General features: G+C 37.5%; 2 protein-coding genes across 3 annotated transcripts; one reads left to right on the forward strand and one right to left on the reverse strand.

Annotated features, from left to right (window-relative positions):
- Positions 1-4,508: 4,508 nt before the first annotated feature.
- LOC113778469 (cytochrome b561 and DOMON domain-containing protein At3g25290-like) lies at positions 4,509-7,283 on the reverse strand. Its single transcript, XM_027323925.1, has 3 exons — positions 6,537-7,283; positions 5,628-5,882; positions 4,509-5,246 (listed from the first exon to the last, which is right to left on the reverse strand). The coding sequence occupies exons 1-3, from the start codon at positions 7,170-7,172 to the stop codon at positions 4,935-4,937; spliced, it is 1,203 nt and encodes a 400-aa protein (XP_027179726.1). The 5' UTR covers positions 7,173-7,283; the 3' UTR covers positions 4,509-4,934.
- Positions 7,284-10,317: 3,034 nt separating this feature from the next.
- Positions 10,318-19,086, forward strand: LOC113782708. 2 transcript variants are annotated; one of them, XM_027328615.1, is made up of 14 exons: positions 10,318-10,677; positions 11,401-11,510; positions 12,618-12,680; positions 12,793-12,985; positions 13,120-13,224; positions 13,316-13,440; positions 13,510-14,092; positions 15,292-15,357; positions 15,529-15,605; positions 16,275-16,556; positions 17,151-17,490; positions 17,585-17,737; positions 17,921-18,457; positions 18,630-19,086. In XM_027328615.1, the coding sequence occupies exons 1-14, from the start codon at positions 10,411-10,413 to the stop codon at positions 18,816-18,818; spliced, it is 3,090 nt and encodes a 1,029-aa protein (XP_027184416.1). In that variant the 5' UTR covers positions 10,318-10,410; the 3' UTR covers positions 18,819-19,086. The 2 variants fall into 2 exon arrangements, with proteins under 2 accessions (XP_027184416.1, XP_027184424.1); XM_027328623.1 differs by lacking the exon at positions 10,318-10,677 and having other exon boundaries at positions 11,411-11,510; positions 12,825-12,985.
- Positions 19,087-19,650: the final 564 nt, after the last annotated feature.

Raw genomic sequence — 19,650 nt, forward strand, 5'->3', positions numbered from 1 at the left:
TGCAAAATAACACATGAAGGCCTTACATTCAACTAGTATATAATGTGAAATTTGAAATAACACGCTTCATTTTTTGTCGTTCGTTGAAGATGCCTGGGAGCAAACGGAACGAGTTCGTGTTCCGTGCAATTTAAATTAGTGACGATACACTAGGTGGTGCATAGGGGCCAAAAATGAAATATCGTTTAGTTAATTTAGAAGTTCTTATTTGTTTCATTCTTTTGATTGAAAGAAAATCATGAAGTCAATTTGAGTTTGTCATTTTATTTTCTTATTATTCACGAAATATGTAGATGTATTATTTATACTTATTATGTGAATATTGTCATTATGTTCGTAGTTATAAAGCCTGACCCGGTCTAATGGTCGAATCGGTCAAACCACTGAACCGACCATAAGATCGGATTGGGTTGTTATTTAAAACTAGTTAAGCAACAAATTCGTTGATCGGTCAATGATTCAATCGGTGAATCGAAAAAAAAATCAGTTGAACCACGGATTAAACCATCAACTTAAAAATTTTACTGTTTTAATAATTTAAAACATAATATTATATTATATAATACAATTATTGTACAATCCACGGTTGAATCAGTGACCCGATGACTAGGTCATCTCTTCAGGTTGAGTTCCGGGTCGGGTTTAATAACTATGATTATGTTACTCCTTATGTCATATTTGGATAGTCTTTTTTTTTTGTTATACACTATTTAAGAAAAATTAGTTAACTTTGTTGAAAGAGTAAATTTAGTTTAGTACTTTTCTAAAATATCCTTGTGACTAATTACTACACCTTTACATTAATTGAAATAACAATATTATAGAAAGTTACACCATTCAAGCCAAGAATTCAAACAATTAATGAATAAGTTAGGATATAATCATAACAAAGTACACTAAGGTTCTGTTTGATAATTTAATTTAGTATAATGAGTACAGATATTAATATGTTTATATGTGTTTGATAACAAAAAGTAGAACATCAGACAAAATTTGTTTTAAAAAATAATTGATAAACTATTTACTTATCACTTAATATGATATACATTGAAATGTATCAGACGCACCCTAAATAAGGGTATTGATATTTGCAACTAAATATATAAATGCAAGCAACTATATGCTTTTTCTTCACAATACCCGCACACCGGAGTTCTATTGATACAAAAATCCAACCTAAAATAGGATATTAATATGAGTTTGCAAATTAATCCTCCACAAAATCCTAGGCAATGGCCTGCGTTAGACCAAGCGTTAGTTCCACAGCCCAGTACAAGTACAAATGCTAGTTCGCGACATTAAAATCTCGACTCCGTCTATTGGCAGGAAAACAAGCCATAATTAGCTTAGCAGCGCAAGCTATGATTGAATGCAAAGCTAAATACTGCCAACTCCAAAAGACTGCCTGAAACTGATAGACACAAGAAATTGCATCTTCTCTATACCTCAGTTTAACCCTGTGTTTTTAAACTCGGACCGGGCCGGCCGATCGAACCAAAAACCGGCCAAGTGTCTGGTCCGCATTGCTCTAAAAATTCGGATGTTTAAAACTCGTTCAAACCCGATCAAAAATCGAATTTGACCGGGTTTGACCGACAAACCGGATGAACCGGTTTGATACAAAGCCTTCTCTTTTTTGCTCTTCTTTCTTACAAACCAGCGGTGGGATCTTGGTGGGCCCGATGGAAAGATATAATGGGGCCTTCTTAATTGAAGCAGGGATCTGACATGACATGTGCAGTAGAGTTGGAGACCTCAGCCACTAAGTCCGGCCGCCCAAATTTTTTTTTGAAAGGTCAAAGCAATTTGAATATTTTGTTTTGGCTCCTGAGTTGTTAAAAATTATTAATATATCTCAAATATTTCATACTTTATAAATGTGGTCCTAAAGTTTGGTGTTATTTTTCAATCAAATTCATAATTTTAACTATAAACTTGCTAATGTTCATTGAATAATATAAATTGCTACTTGATTATTCTAATTTTTTTGTATTTTATTATTAAATATATTTGAATCATCAAATATATATGAATATATATGTATTAATATTAACATGTTCTTAAGTATTTTACATACAATATTTTAATTTTTAAATAATTTTTCTTTATGACGTCATCCGATTCAACTCCGATCGAACTCGATCGAACCCATTGACCCCTGATCCCTGAGGACGACCGAGTCGATACCCGGTCCGAGTCTGAAAACATAGTTTTAACTCATTACATGTGTGATGTATGCCCCATATCTAGTACAAAAACAGTTGAAACTTGAAAGCGAACCCTCTGATCTGGCCACGGAGCGGCCTTAGCAAGTTACTGGCCAGCTGAAAACTGGGAATCGCAGCGCCTTCAAGCAGTCGGCTTGTAACAAATTTTATGTTCACTGTACCAGGAAATGATTGTGTTATACGTTCCTTTCAAAGCCACAGTCACAGAGACTGATGACCTACGAGTGAAATAACATAATTCCTGTTTAGATATAATGTACGTATAAAATGACATCCAAAAGTAGAATGACAAGGTGGTGATCCCATGAGGTGAGCCTACCAATAGCATAAAGAGTAAAATGAACTAGAAGAGCTCATAGAAACCATGGGTCTTTACAAGAAAACGAAAAGAAAGGAGAACTCTTTTCCTTTTTAGTTATGAAGTAAAATTTGATTATGGTATAATCCTAGTCTACGAGAAGCTTAGCTAATCAAATCAAGTTCAGTTGGCAATTTGGCAATTAAAAGTTTACTGGTAGTATATGTTTTTGTTAGCATTACAGCATCTGCATCCTGTACTAATAGTCATAGAAGCAGGAAAGCAATTAGAAAAGGAGGCATTCGATACCAATCAGAAGCCTTGTGGGGCCTTGCTTCTTATGAGGTTGAATAAGAAGCAAGCATCACAGTATCAGGTTGAATAATAACTAAGTTAAAAACATATGCTACTGGTAAGTAGCAAGTAAAACATGAGAATTGGGCGGCACAAACAAACGAAGAGGTGTCGTCTGGGTTGGTAAAGCATGATGTGGTCCGTCGTCCCGGCTTGTGTAATTAATTGATAAGACCCCGAATTTTAGTTTGAAAAAAAAAAAAAAAACATTAGAAGTCTTAGTTTGAAAAGTGATGGCGTGATGAAGTCACACGTTAGTAATACTACTACTTAGACTGAGGCAGTCTACCTCTACGCCTAGTTTATGGGATCCCCTGTAGTAGTAATTGTATATTTGGTCATTCCGGCATCATCATGACATATGACAATAATGAGAGGATCCTTTATGGTTAGACGCGTACAGAGTTCACAAAAGGAATTTGATTCAGCCCTATTTTCCTCTTCTTCTTTTTTTTCCTTAAAAAAAGTATGAAGATGACAGACGTTTTGTGATTGTGAGAGTTACGTGCAACTATTTTATTCCGACTTTTTAAGATATTTTCACACCTTAATTTGTTTATAATTTTTTGATGATTTAAAATCTCAATCGATATAAATAACATATTAAAACTAGTTTTATATACATCTATGACCTTGGAAATAGACATCTGTCTCTAAACTACTCCGTTTTCTTTCTTTTTTCTGATATAATTTTCTTTCTGGTCCACCCAAGTTTATCGTGAAATTATTCAGTATGATATAAAATTGTAGTAGCTTTTTTTTTTTTTTTTCTGTTTTTCCCCTAGTTTGAACTTTGATTTCTAAAGGACTCCCTTTTTTTATTATTGGCTTTTGATAAGTTAATAACTTCTGCAAACTACCGTCCTGGTCTAGTTCAAGTTAAAGGAGAATGATTGAATTGAGTGGTAAAGCGTGAGAGATTGTAAATTCATAATCTTCTACTTATAAATAAAAAAATTTAGAGAAAAAGCTACTGTCTGAAAGAAGAAAATCTGGAGGAAATTTTTTTTTTAAAAAAAAAAGAAAAAGAAACGGATGCGGGGTAAAAATCCAATAAAGGGAATTAGGGGATAGACCGGGGGGCGCTGATTTCTTTCCCTATCTTTTTGTTCAGGTTAAAACCAAAAGTCTTAGCAGTTAAAACATCACTTCAAACTGAAAATTTCCTTTTCTTTCTCGTAAAGATTTCTGCTTTTGAAAACGCGTATTCCACTTAGATAAGGAATTTCATAGGGATCGGAATTTCATTCGAAATGGAAGGAGCAGATTTGATTCTCCTTGCTCTTACAACTTCCACCATATATATGCATATATAGAACGAGGACGGTGAAAGCTCAAATGCGAAAAAAGACGGTGGGGGATGGGGGGCGGGGGCGGTGGTCCGTCAATGTCTCAAAGGCTTCCAAAGTGAAAAGGACTTTCATGGGGCTGGGGTGGGTAAAGTTCAGGATTATCCAAAGTAAAAGTGGACAAACGATCATGGATTACTTTAGTGCTAGAGAAGTGTGCAGTGCAGATCAGGGCACGCATAGCTTTCCGACCGCTTGAAGGTTTACTCACCAGTGCGCATTGGTGTGAAAACGAATCAGTCACGCTTTACATGCCGCCAGCAAAGAACAATCATTAACTTGTTTAATGTAGCAAACCCAATCATATAAAACATGGTATAAGCGTTGCAGCCGCTAAGATGGCGTACGTCTGTTTTCATGGAAATCATATATGTTGCATGCAGCGGATCCAATTCGCTGCGGACGCGAAAATGGCATTATCATGCACCCCAAGAACTCTCACAAGGGGAGGAGACAGACTAGGGGACTCAATAATATTACAACTAGGGGAGGGGACTCCGCGTTCACCTGCAATCATTCATGTTGTACTAAAACTTACTATATATATACTATGCTAGTACTTGTGCGGTTCAAGCAAATGTACATCAGGTGAAAAAGGGACACCGATCAGAAGTCTCCGACAGATGAAAATTTTGCCTCATCTCACGAGGAGGACTAGCGATGATGATTATCAGAACCACTTCTGAAAATGTTGTGGCCAGATATTTAGGAGGATAGAGGTAGCTGCCTCCCCTGCCCGTCGCTGAAACCGTCGTATGGTTTTGTGGACTTGTTTGATTTCCTCCGCATGACCACCACCCAAGTGATTGCTTCCAACAACACAGCGATCACCGCCAACGCAATGAGCACGGTGATGTATGCATGTTTCCACTTCTTCGCAGGATTTAGAATATCTATGCCTTTAAAGACGTTCACGATGCTGAGCACCAGGATTGCATAGCCAAGTCCGTGGTGATAAATATTCCAGTAGAAGCGGTACTTGTGGTCCTTTTGAGGCCTCAGGAATAATGCGAATATCTAGCGTCACAAAAACCAAAGGAGGAGCACCAACATCAACATGGAACGAAGAAAAATATCAGATGTCAGACCGAGGGACTCCCCACATAATAATAATAATAATATCCTTGGACGGTCAAGAAAAACAAAGTATGGCCAATAAGCAATGAGCGTGGCAAAAACTACAAATCCCTCCAAAATCTTGCCAGATCCCTACTCAACGTTCTATCCAGCAGTAAAAAGGAGATGAGGCGATTTAGCTTATCACCATTTCCAATTCTGAATAAATTGGCAGAGATATACCAAAGAGGACTGAAATTGCAGGTTTTATAATTCAATCGAACTACAGACAGAAAATTAAGTCAATGCACAAAACTAACACAATCCATCATGTATTATTACCTGCACCGTGGCAAGCGCGAAGAGTGCGATCCCAATATTCCGATGACCAGTGTACTGAAAACCCTTAGATTCACTTCCAAGCTTCAAACCGGTGCCCCAACCGGCAACCCCAATCACATAGGCTGATAACTGGCAAGAAGCATGAAGATAAAACCACAGGGGGTCTGCAGAAGGAAATGTTCTCAAGTACCTTGCTATGATGATACCGATAGGAAACAATAGTCCCCAACTGACAACATTCAGGATTCCATGAATCTGCAACAAATTTTACCAACTTTAGTTTATATATTATAGTATATCATAAAGGCATGAACTAATGCTCTTGTACCATCATTATTCATGTTAAAAAGTTCCAAAAATCTCAACCTTTTTATTGTAGCATAAAATGCAACAATAAGAACATGTACCATCATCATTCATGTTAAAAGTTCCAAAAACCTCAACCTTTTTAGTATAGTATAAAATGCAACAATAAGAACGATTGCAAAATGCTAGACGAACTACAACGGAAAATTTGGCAGCTGATTTCAATAATAAGCGGACAAATTCAGCTAACCAGCATCAATCCCAGTTCTAGAATTTTCCTATTCCTGAAAAGATTCCTCCCAATATTGGCAATAATAAACCGTCTTAGATCCCACAAGAAAGCAGACTTCTTTCTCCAGTATTTTCATATATTGTCAATGTTGTTATTTTCTTTAAAACCACAGATGCTATCTTCTTACGACTAAAAAATTTCTACATTTCGTCGCTTTTAGCTCCCCTGCATCAGTCCCCCAAACCCTTTAGCTTTAAGCCAACGCAACTGAGAATTACGTTACAAATGAAAAATCCAGAAAAATTCAATTGACTATGGATCAAAACGTCCTTTCACAATTGTATTGTATTGAAACAACGGAAAAAGCTTACATTTTTCCTTTTGACCCTCGAATCTGAAGAGGAAGAAGAGCCACCGCTACTACTCTGCCCGCTCAGCAAATCCAAGCTTCCCTTGGCATTCAAATTTGCCGGCGAGAAATCATGCTTATCCGGAACGCCGTTGGTAACTGACGCGCCCACCTGCCACACATGATTCAAAGACGTGTTTGCCTTCTCCGGCAAGACCAGCGTGGCAAACAGCCGGATAACATTGCCGGAGTACTCCGCTGTGGCGTCCTTCACGGAAAACCAGACCTTAGACTCCTTAATTGGGGGCGCGTAGGAGGTTATGTTATAGGTCTTAACGGTCATTTGACCGGCGGAGTTTCTGAATGCGATTAAGGATTGGGCCCCAATCATGCCGGAGCCGGTGGGATTAATAGCCCATGCAATCCAACCGTTGGGTTTAGCGGGAGGAGCGATGAAGGCCACGGATAAAGTGGACTGGACGGGATCATAGGAATAATGGAGGTAAGAATCCAGAGAAGGCAAATCGTTGCAGTGGGCGTATAATTTGTTATTGGAGAGTGTCTGTGAGGAACAGGTTGCTGATTGTGAAGGTGAGATTAGGAGGGAAAGCAGTAAAGCTGACAGAATTAGCAGAGGCTTTGCGAAAGAAGACGCCATAGAGAGAAAACACCGTGTATTTTTTTTTGGTTGAGGTTTATAAATTCTGACGGTGAGATGGGAAAACTGATAACTAAAGCAAGCATGGAGAAGAACCGATGAAGAAATGGAATGGGAAGGAAGGTTTTGGGGTGGGGTCAGGGGTGCGGATGCTTTAAAGTGTGGAGTGCGGATTTTGCGGTTGGGCGTTGGGCGAATAGTTTAGTGCCACGTAAGAGGGGACAAAAGAAAGGAAATAGTAGAAGAAGGGGTGACTTGGGTGGGGGCTTCAACGTGGGGGGTCACGTGGATGCAACTATTATTCCTGGCCACGGGTAGTGAACATCAGTCACGCGCTCCACTCCGCGTCGCTTCTTCCGAACTCTGTGCCCGTGCCCTTCGAGTCCTCGTTGAGTCATTCATATTAATTGTATTTCATCAATGGTAAATTTTTTTTTTCAAATTGTTGCTCTTTAGGGGCACGTGACGTGAGCAGTCGCTTTCCTTATGTCTATCTTCTGGGCTTGAAATGGTTTGGTGTCATTAAGCTGCAGCAACTTAGGCTTGTCCGACAGAAAAGGAAATGATCCGGTTCATTAATTTCATCTAGAAAGTAATTAAGGAAATTAGTGATAAGAATAACAAAGCATATTTTCTTCCCGTGAATATAGTGATAAGAAAGCTGGCTGCAATTGTTCTTGTTCTCGTGGAAAATCGTCCCTTCATCACGAAATTGTCGGGCAGCGCAGATTTAGACGTTCCTGGACATTAGGATTCACGAATGTTACTTGCATTCCGTGTTGGTTGTTTGTGTGAATGTGATGGAGGGGACAATACTTCGGTCTTTTGTCTGAAGACCAACATGTGTGTGTACTTCCAGCTTGTGAATTTTTTTTTTTTAATAAAAAAAGGAACAGAAAAGAAAGAAAATACAGACTTTACAGATTTGACAACCAAAAACAAAAAACAAATTTACAAAATCAAATTCAGCAAATGAAGATCAGGCCAAGCAATTCGAGGCTGCCCGAAGCCCTAGGAGTAGGAGTGACACAAAAATAGGTGGCAGTACCATTTGACCTAATGATCAACCGCTAATGCCTAGGGATAGCAACGGTGCGGGCACCCGCGGGGCGGGGGAGCCACCCGTTTGGAAAAATATATATATATATGTACATAATTATATATATAATGATATTATCAATTATACTACTAATTATACATGTCTATTAATAAAAATTATTAATTATTTATACTAAATTTATTAATACATTCATGTTAAATTCCTCACTACACTTAATACAATAACACACTTTTTTCTAAAAAAAAATACAATAATAATTTAGTAATTGTATTTGTATCAAAAGTGAAAACTTGATTATTTTTGTTATATTTGTTTTATCATATTAGATTGTATTCAAATAACCTTTGTTTAATTATTTTTATGAGTTTCAATTATGAAGTTACAATGAATAATAATTTGGTGATGTGTTGATATTTTAGTACTTGATTATTTGCTCAAATTTAATTATAATGAAATTATATAATAAAATTTTTTTAGCCCCACGGGTGCCCCCGCGGGGGAAGCGGGGCGGGGACCGGGAAGCCGGGGGCGGGAGGGAATTAAAATGCAACGAGGCGGGGATTGGGGGAGGTGTCCCCCGCCCCATTGCCACCCCTACTAATGCTTTTCTCGTTCTGGCATGGTGCCCTTCCCTTGGATTCTCTTTCTAGAATTGCTTTAACGGGAGTCGTTTTTAAAAAATATTTTACTTGTATTATAAATATATTTTTTATTTTTAATTAATTTTTTTATCTCGCATACATTGTATCATAAAAAATGTTATAACAATTATTCTAAATAATATTTCAAATGATCTTTTATCCAAATATACTAACAGTTTTTTGGTGTTCCGTGTCTAGAAATAGAGAAATTATAAAAAAAAATTCATAAAACTTAGCATAATATATATGAAAAAGCATATCACGCCAAAAAAAGGAAACAAGAAATTTGAATGAGCATGGGCTAGTAAAAAAAAAAAAAACATAAAAGAGCACCTTACCTTATTTTGAGGAAAAAATTTGACCTTGTTCTTGTTTAATTTAGATTTTGTAAAATCAGTTACAAAAAAAATAATCATAGAGAATTAACAAAATCATCGAAACAAACAAGAACAAGCCCAAATCAAGGTAGATTCTCTCTCCCCTTGTTTTTTTCCGGATCCGTAAACAAAAATTGTTCACCACAATGATCAGATTTTTTTTCATACCAACAAAAGCCCAATACCAACAGAAACACGATGTGCATCTGTCTGGTCAATCATGACTAACGACTCTAAAATTGCAATACATGGGCCTGCCACAACTCAAAGTTGAGTCCATTAAGAGCTGCACTTATTATTATTTTTTTCCCAGGCTCCAAACATCGCTTCAGGGGTTCGGATGGAGGAAATTCCAGTTAGGCTGATTTTTTATAATAAATAAACAGGGTCCTCATTCTCAACAGCCCCAACAAGTTCGAGCTTAGGCAACTTCTATGAACGGATGGAAATCAATTTGGCATCTCATTTTTACTCCTCCTTTCTGTTATCTCTCTCCACAAGACATTGGAAGGCATGATTTCTTCCTAGTACGGTTATGATACGTCAAATTTCGAGGAGTAAATCTTATTTTAGGTCAATATTTTTGTTAAATTTGAAGGAGTGAATCTTATTGCCGTTCAATGAAATATAAAAAATATGATTATTTTTGTTTGACAATAAAAGTTTAAGTAAGTTCAATATTAATCATCAATACAGATCAAATAACGCAATATTTTAGGACCATAACTTGTTTATACAATTTCTTATGGATGACCTAACAATATACACCGTTATTTATAAAGGAGCGATCTGTTTTTACTAAATGAACTAATTTGTGTTGACAGAAAAAAAAAATGATATTAACAAGAGTGGCTGTTATTTTAATCTTGTTTTTATTATGAAAAATACAAAAAATGACGTCATTTTAGCTTTTACACATAACTACTACTCTATGGTTCTGTATTTCCTCGCTTTGGCGTTATATTTGCGGGCCCCAGGCATATACCTTCCGCATAATTCATAAAAAATGCCAGCTCGGCAAGTTCATATTAACATTCTAATCGTTCCTTAAGCCAAGAATCCAACTAACCGCCCGACACGGAAGTTCTCCATCCCCATATCTTTCCTATTCTACTGATCGATCAAATTAGGGTTAGAGCTTAACAATTGATTAATGGACGATGGAGTCCCTGCACCAGAAAGTGGAGTCGTGGATCAGGGACCAGAGGACGAAGATCTTAAAAGTGACGTGGCCCCCGCAGTGGCAGTGGCCGCTGGTGGTGAAGTGGCCGTGGACGCATGGGAGGGAACAGCGGAAGCGTCTTCAGGAAGAAGTCGAGCGAAGAAAAAAGCAGCTTCAGGATCTCTGTTATGCCGTTAAAGCGGAATCCGTCTCCGATTTGCAGGAGATTTTGTGCTGCATGGTGCTCTCCGAGTGTGTCTACAAGGTTTGTTCCCCTCTCTTACGCTTTTGAAAATGAATACATTACTGGCTGAAAATTGGAAGGACTCTTCTGTATTTTTATTAGGTAAATTTGGCCTTGGTCATCTAACACGCGGGGAAGAATTGAATGTTAAACACTAGGGGAATGTTAGCTTAGTGGTTCTTGTTTGGTAAGTTGTGACTGAGTGAACTTCGAATGAGGAAAGTGTACCTTAGGGGGAAAAAAAGGGAAAGGGTTCAGACCTGAAACATTAAGTGGTCTAACTACATTCTTCGGATGCTCAAACTAACTATGGACGGACAATGTGATTAATCTTTCATATTTCTGGAAAAATACGGCGTCTTTTCAAGCAAGTGGAGCTAGAACTAGAAGACTATGGGTGGAGATAATGGCATTTGCATGCAATGCTTCTTTCTGCTCCTTAATACTAACCTTTTTGGGAATTAACTTTTGATTGAAGCAACACTAACAAAGTTGGTGTGCGTGGTTGCATTTTTTTTTTTTTTTGCTTTGTTAAAATTAAATGTCAAAAGCTTTTAGCTTTTCTAGTTAAGGTGGCAGGGTTTTAAATGCTTTTGGTGAAAAAGAATATTGGGTTTAAAAGTAACAAATGAGCTATGCACTTATTTGAGCCTGGTGTTTTGTGTAGATTTTGTTTGTCCCAACCTTTATGTTTGTAGCCATCTTGTAACTTGTACACTCTTCTCAATTTTTCTTTGTGAACAGAGACCTGCTAGTGAGTTGGTCCGGGCGGTAAATATATTCAAGGCCGACTTTGGAGGACAAGTTATTTCTTTGGAGCGTGTCCAACCCTCAGCAGACCATGTTCCTCACAGGTAATTTGTAACGAAAATAGGAATTGGATTCTCCTCGTCTGAATTTGGATGACTTAGGGAGAGTGCAAATTTGTTAGTTGAAAGGGATTGAGAAGCCTCAATGTACTATCAGTTTTCGCCACTGAATCTCTCTCTCTCTCTCTCACACACACACACACGCAGACACACTCATTTTTTACTGAATTGCATACATGCATAGTTGAAATTTTCATCCTGAGCAGTTGTTTCCTTGCATTGTTCTATATTTGTATACTCAAAATTTGCTATATCAATGAAGTTGATAATGTAATTTGCCGTGGCTAAAGATAAAGTGACAGAAAGAAACACATTAGTTACTGTAGTTTTGCGTATAATTCAGTGCTGATTGAAGACCTTTAGCTTTTCTTTAAGTTTTATTTGATTGTGGGGGTATGACTTCAACTCTAAAGGTGCCTTGTTAAGACGTATGGAATTTTTTTTAATATCTGTAAGTTGTTTGCATTCTGTTCCGAGTTTTTGATTAATATTAAAGGTAAAGCTTTAGATTTTGGATATTGTCAAATGTGATTTCACTGTATGACGTTGTCATCTGGTTCAGTTCAGCTAACTTAGGCAACAATTGTTGTGTTTTGAAACAGTGAATACGAAATTGTTTTTGTCTATGAATCTGTAGAAGTAGTTGATACTTTGTTTGAAGGTTCTGTTAGGGAAACTTTATTGAGGATCACTTTATGGAATATAAAGGGCTTATAACTTTTTCGGGTATGGCCTTTCTTTTTCCAGTTATTTGGAAGATTGAAATAGTTGACAGGTTGGCTAGTAAATGAAAATGAGACACCAGGTCATTTCTGTTTATGAGAAAAGTATCTTGCTGGTTTTGGTTTACCCATGATACTAGTCATTTAAGTCAAATCCAATTGGTCTCTTGGATGTTTGACTTTCAATGTGTTGGTGTAAACTGAATTTACTTCTCTGCCTATTTTGCTATCTGATAAATTTGTTTGTGCATTATGGGCCTCTTTGGAAGTGATTTTCTACCACTCTCCTCCTTTGTTCATGATTTTATTGTGCACTTCTAAATCTGTAGTCAATTTCTATAACTTGGTTGCGGCAATTTTCTTTTCGTAGGTATCTATTGGCAGAAGCTGGAGATACATTATTTGCTTCATTTGTTGGAACTAAGCAGTATAAGTAAGAATTACATGCTAGATCTTGTTCAAGTTTGTTTATTTATAAATTTTTATATTTCAAAAATACTGTCTTTATTATATTATATTTCTTTTCCCCCTTTCCTGTTACAAAGGGATGTCATCGCTGATGCAAATATATTTCAAGGTGCCATATTTCATGAGGATAATGTGGAAGACACTAATGGGATAGGATCCTCTGAGTCAGCTGAGTTTAGCAGTCAGAAGAGCAATGGGGAGAATTTTTCAAAACTTGTGGAGCCCATGCCTAAGCAGACAACACCTAGCCTTAAACCTGCTGCTCACCGGGTACAAACGAAGAGTTGATACCCCATATTCTTTTCAATGACAAGTTGTACACTGTTCTATCAGGTTTTGCAGCGTTGCTAGTTCTTGTATCATTAATTCAAGAGTTTCCCTTTTTCTCTCAAAATTGTCGGTAGGGATTTATGGCTCGTGCTAAAGGGATACCTGCACTGGAGTTGTATAGGCTTGCTCAGAAAAAGAAAAGAAAACTTGTTCTCTGTGGACATTCACTTGGTGGGGCGGTAAGTCTTGCCAATCCATTGTTCATACAGTGGCTACTATTGTTTATTAATTTCCCCTGAATACTATTGGTTGAGATGTTATTTCAAATAGGTAGCTGCTTTAGCCACACTTGCCATTTTGCGGGTCTTTGCTGTTTCATTAAAAGAACATGAGAAAATTCAAGTGAAGTGTATTACATTCTCCCAGCCTCCTGTAGGAAATGCGGCTTTAAGAGAGTAAGTTAATTATTGTTTTACACTTATTAGCACAAATAGTCGCTAACAGCTGTCACATGTTCCTTTCAGCTATGTACATAGGAAAGGATGGAAGCACTATTTCAAAACGTACTGTATTCCAGAGGATCTTGTGCCGCGTATTCTATCTCCTGCATATTTTCATCATTACAATAGCACACAACCTGTCAAAACGCCTTCAGATGTTGGAACTTCATTACTGATGTCAAAACCTGGGGAAAGGTTTGAAAAGCAAAAATCAGAAAAAACAAAAGACAGTGAAAGCGAAAAGTTGGTTCTGGGTTTGGGGCCTGTGCAGAATTCTTTTTGGCGGCTTTCAAGACTTGTCCCAGTAGATAGTGTTAGAAGACACTTGTTTCCTTATGGAGCAAAGAAAGATGATTCTGCTGACAAATCTGTAACTGTTAATTCCAGTATTTCGTCTACAATTGGCAATGTAGTTGTTCCCCCTCAATCTCTTGAAATACAAGAGGATTCTGATGTCATCTCTCTTCGGCCATTATCTGAGCCCGATGATGAGGCTATTGGTGAAGTCAAAACTGGAAAATCATTGGGCAAAAGTAGTAAACCTGATGGGAACAAGAGACCTTGGCAGAAAATTCCAGCCTTACCTTCATATGTTCCTTTTGGTCAGGTATGTACCTAAACTGTTTTGCTTATTGCTATTAGATTTTCCTTGTGACAGTCGAGCAGGTTAGCTAGAAAATGGACAGTGGAAAGTGGAGGAGAGATTTTCTCTTTTTTGGTCAAGAATGAAAATCGAGAGTAAGAAAATAGCGAGCCTAATATTTAATATTTTAAGGTCTGGTTGGTTGGAAGATTGTGGCACCTCATTAACTGACCTAGTTCCTAGTACTAGTACCAATTCCTTCCTCTTTTACTGAGCTGTTGCTGCAGCAAACCAACAAGAAGAAGCCCAGATCAGTTACATATTAGTCAAACTTTTAGATGATACAATTAGAAGTGAATTGCTAATAATATACAAGGAGAGTGTGGTGTATGAGTGTATCCTTCCATCATGGTGGTCAGCCGATTGCAGTAGGAAGAGGGGGTGAAAAGAGGGGAAGAGGAAGTTGAAATGGAAGGCATTCTATTTTAAGTTGCTTCAATACTTAATTCAATTTAAGAAGGTCATGAAAGAATTTAAAAACTTTCATATTTAGGAGTTCCTCTCACTGCATGTTTTTTTTCCTTTTATTTTCTTTTCAGTACAGAGAAAGCTTTATAATACTCACATAGCATTGTGTCACTCCAAGCTTTCTAATGCTTCAGCCCTTTGTTTTCATTTTCTTTTTACACCTAATGTTAAGTCGAAACTCAGTTTTAAGTTTTAGATATTCATTGATCTGAAAGAATTATTTGTTCTTGACATTTTTAAAAGAAGAGTGAGTCACAACAATGTTTAAGACTTTCTCAACAGTGAGATTCATGACTAAGATTTACAAAATTGATAGGATGAACTGGTGGAAATCATAATAAACTTCTGCCAGTTTTTTCATGTGACCCGTTGACCTTGTATGTAGACTTTATGTCGGATGTTAATTGTACAATCTTTGTTGAATCTTGATGAATGCTTGAATTTAATTTTGTGTCTAAGGTACTCTTTTTAGGAATAAATTCAAACGCGAGTTTGTGCAGTGTGAGTCGTATTTTATTGATATTACTTTTTTAACTTCAACTCTAGTTTCGGTCTCATGATGCCTGTGTAGTGCCAACCTGCTCTTAAGTTGAGTGCTGAATGAAAAGAATATGTTGGATCTCTAAATCTTTACACTTATCAGATGCTTATAGTGCATTGCTTGACATACTTACCTGATAATGTAACTGTGACAGCTCTATCTATTGGGGAATTCATCAGTGGAATCACTATCTAGCGCAGAATACTCTAAGCTGACATCAGTATGGCCTTCACTTCCTTATTCATTTCACCTTTAGTTTTTGAAACTCTGGTACCTATCCTTATTGCGGAATTTGCCTTTGGAAGACAGTTCACGATTTCTGAGAATGATTTTTCTTTTACTGGTTTTAGTAGCTCTTATTTTTGCTTTCTTATGGCCAAGACATTTTCAGGTCAGATCTGTGATTTCTGAAGTGAGGGAAAGATTTCAATCACATTCAATGAGGTCATACAGAGCCAGATTTCTGAGGTAATAGCTATATTGTATTCGTTTTGTATGTGTTTGGTCCTTTAAGTGGTGAAAGCTTACCGATCTCTTGCTGCTACTTGTATGTTTGGATTTAAATATTTCATCAATCTTGTTGCCTTGTTAAAGTTTAATTACAATGCCCTCTATATAGTATATTATGCTTGAAAAGTCTTCAGCTCTGGAATGTGATACATGAAGGTCAATATTTTTTCTGCTTGTCTAGATTTTGTTTTGGACCTCTATTTTGGGAGACTTGCTAATGTGTTTGAATACCAATTTGCCAAATATTATTTAATTGGAGCTGTACTAAAGTTGAATTATGAAGTTGATGTATTACATGTTTACAACATCCTGTAATCTTGTTTTGAACTTAAATTGTATGGGAATACTTCGTGTATTAGTCATGTATGGTTTCCTCTTAGCAATTTCATCATTTTTTGAGAGTTCATGTTCACTATTACCTGCACATTTTGAAGAAAATAATTGTCTAGCTCTGTTGGAGACTGTTTCTGACCTTTTTATATAATGATTTTCCATGTCACTGGTCAAAGTTTCTAGTGACTTTTCATGATGTGAAACTTTCTACTGTTATAGATTTGCTGTTACTCATCATGTAAAACTTTCTACTTTGGGTTTTGTTATCCTGATCTTCTTTTTCTCCACTTGCAGAATATATGAACTCTGCCTGAATGACAATGAGACATCTTTCTTGGGGATGGAGCAAGTCCAACAATTTTCCCATCTGCAGAAATGGTTAGGTATTTCTGCTGCTGGTACAGTTCAGCTTGGGCATATTGTTGAGACCCCAGTTATTCATGCAGCAACTTCAATAGCTCCCCTGGGATGGAATGGTATTCCATGTGATAAGAATGCAGATGCTTTGAAAGTAGATATTTCTGGTTATGGATTACATTTATGCACGTTGGTTAAAGCTCGAGTTGATGGCAAGTGGTATTTTCCTCTGTTCCATTCATAGGCCATTTTATCTTTGCATTTTTCCTTTTGACTCTTGTGTGAGTCTATTGTTTGGAGGCATTATGGGATTCTATCCTTAATATACATCTGGTCCTAAGACTTGGTGTACTATTTACTCCTTCTATCACTATTTGCAGTAGTGGTAATGCTGCAGGTCAATTTATTTCTCTGCTTATCTAGCCATTTCCTGCCTTTCTTGCTGTTTTTCTGTGTAAAGAGATTATCTGATGTGTGTGTATGATGGTAGGACTTTGAGCACAATAGTCTATAGACAAGGTGATGAATGACTTACAGTCATGAAAGATGAAACTTGGGATATTGTGATGTAAATATGTTGAAGCCTTATGTCTGTTTGGGGTTTTGCTGTCATTTTGATCTGATAGGTTTTGTATATATTGTAGTGAAGATATCATTTTAGCTCTTTTAAGATCATTATCTTCCTGCTATTTTCATGAATGAGACCTATTCAATATGTTATTAACATAAATGCATATCATCTGATCTTGTTGTTTTCTGCCATCTCCATATTCATTGATAAGAAATCTCTTAAACTTTAGTACTTTAATTTAGGTGCTCAACCAGAGTGGAATCTTTTCCTTCACCACCAGCTTATGCTCAGAGTCATGGATTACAGCCAGAGATACAGAAGATGAGAGTATTAGTTGGTCCTCCATTGAGACATCCACCAAAGCATCAGATGGTGGAGGGGTCATTAGTGCCCATTTTTCCTTCCCTTGATTCTACTTTTGATGATCTCAAGTTGAATCAGAATGTTTCTGCACTTGATGAGGGGAAATTCATTCGCCCTGATGGTTTAAATGATTTTATGATATTCTGCACAACTGATTTTTCTACTGTGTCCAAAGAGGTTCATGTTAGAACCCGTAGAGTACGTCTAATTGGCCTTGAGGTATTGCTTCATTATTATAGTTGAGATTCTAATATATCTGATTTTGTCAAACGCCTTAATGTTTGTTGAGGTGATATTTTTGTATGTTCTGTAGGGTGCTGGTAAAACTTCGCTCCTAAATGCAATTTTGGAGCAAGGCAGAACTACTAACAATAGTAGTCCTGAAAATTTACATATAGAGGTTGATGTTCAAGAAGGTATTGCTGGTGGATTGTGGTACTCAGATTCAGCAGCAGTAAATTTGCAGGTTTTCTGTACAAAGAGATGATTTTCTGTGTTTACTTCAGTCTGGAGTATTATGTGCCTATGTTTGTGCTTGTGCTTGTTCTTTTTTTTTTTTCCCTATATCTCTCGTCGCATTGCTAGCTTGCAGTAAAATTTCATTTTGTACTCTAGAATTTTAGGTTTTACTCTCTGATCTATGTTGCAGAATTTAAATGAGGAGGCATCTGGGTTCAGGAACGAGCTTTGGAAGGGAATTCGCGATCTGAGTAAGAAAACAGATCTCATTGTTCTTGTACATAACCTGTCTCACAGGATACCAAGATATAGCCATCCAGATTCATCGCAGCAACAACCTGCCCTTTCACTTCTTTTGGATGAGGCTAAATCTCTTGGAATACCTTGGCTCCTAGCCATAACAAACAAATTTTCTGTGAGTGCACACCAGCAAAAGGCGGCTATAGGTGCTGTTGTGAAAGCGTACCAGGCATCTCCTGTGTCATCTTCAATTATTAATACATGTCCATATATTATGCCCAGTGCTGCAGGTGCTTCTCACTCTTGGGAATCTGGTGCCACAGATTCTGACAAAGCGGCGCTGTCTCGAAAGCTTTCTTTTGCTCCTATTAATCTTTCATGGAGACCTTTCCAGAAGAAAGCTGCCGTTCTGCCTGTAGAGGGTGTAGCTGCTTTTTGTCAGCTCATTCACCATGTGCTCCGGAACCATGAGGAAGCTGCTTTTGAGGTACACAATCTTTAGATCATCACTCCCTTCTTTCCATCTCTTTTGTTTATAGAAGCATAAATGGAGGTGTGGATCTGCATTTGTCCGCTCCAGGTGTTTATAATTGTTTCTTTGTATTATCAGTGAAATATAAAACATTCTAAATGACTTTCCCCTTCTTGCAATTTGCAAGGAACTGGCACGAGACAGGCTTTTTGTGGAATTGGCACGTGCACGTGCATTGGTAGCACAGTCAAACCAAGATGCTCGTGCTAAGGCAAACTCTCTCACTTCTGCAGCTGTCGGTGCTTCACTTGGCGCTGGTCTGGGCGTTGTGTTGGCTGTTGTGTTGGGTGCAGCATCTGCATTGCGGAAGCCATGAAATCTTTTCAACTGAAGTTCTTGGGGCCTGTGCAGATTTTGTAGGTGTATAGAGTTAGATTTGTAGATTGTATTCTCTTGTTATTGTTTGTGGAGGTGTAAAGTTATTTTCGTGAACTTATTGGCACATTACAATATGGTAATTTCATTTATCAATTTCTGATATTGTAATCTAAAATATTGATTCTCCGCCCTTCTGAGGTTTCTCACTGCTCTATACAGAGTAGAATATCACTGCCATTAAGGCTGGATCCTTGTTTATATTGGCCTTTGCTGGTGCCTGCACTTTTCTTAATCTCCCTTGCTCGTCGAGTTCACATCTTGTGTTTGCTCGTGTTTCTGGCTCACGGGCGTTCGCAGTTGGAAATGATCAAGTTTCAGCCCTTGTTCGAAATTCAGTTTGTTGCCTTCATATTTCGACTATTGCCGTCACTTGCAAGGAGGGGAGCTCGGTCGGAGAAGACGAAAGAGAGTAGTTAGTTATTGACTTGATGAGTGATCAAATCTAGGCGAAAGAGAGGGCTTCACGAGATACAAGATCATGTGAAACAGCTACGGGGATGGCCACAAGTACATTGCAGATGATTTTATGACAAAGTCTGATTCAGCAGAAATGCATTTATTTACAGCACCAGTAGCATTTTTCCATTACCATACGAGTGTTCATCAACGCAAATAAAATTTAATGCAGACCCCTCAAAATTGCTAATGCGCCAAGAAACATTCCTCTTTGAGATTGAGATTTTAATGCTTTCACACAAACAACCCCAACCTAAGAGAGGATACTATCCATGTAACAAAAAAGGTGACCTCTTTGAGTTGGAGTCGCTCGC

The sequence above is a fragment of the Coffea eugenioides genome, chromosome 1 (assembly GCF_003713205.1).
Source record: "Coffea eugenioides isolate CCC68of chromosome 1, Ceug_1.0, whole genome shotgun sequence".
NCBI lineage: Eukaryota > Viridiplantae > Streptophyta > Magnoliopsida > Gentianales > Rubiaceae > Coffea > Coffea eugenioides.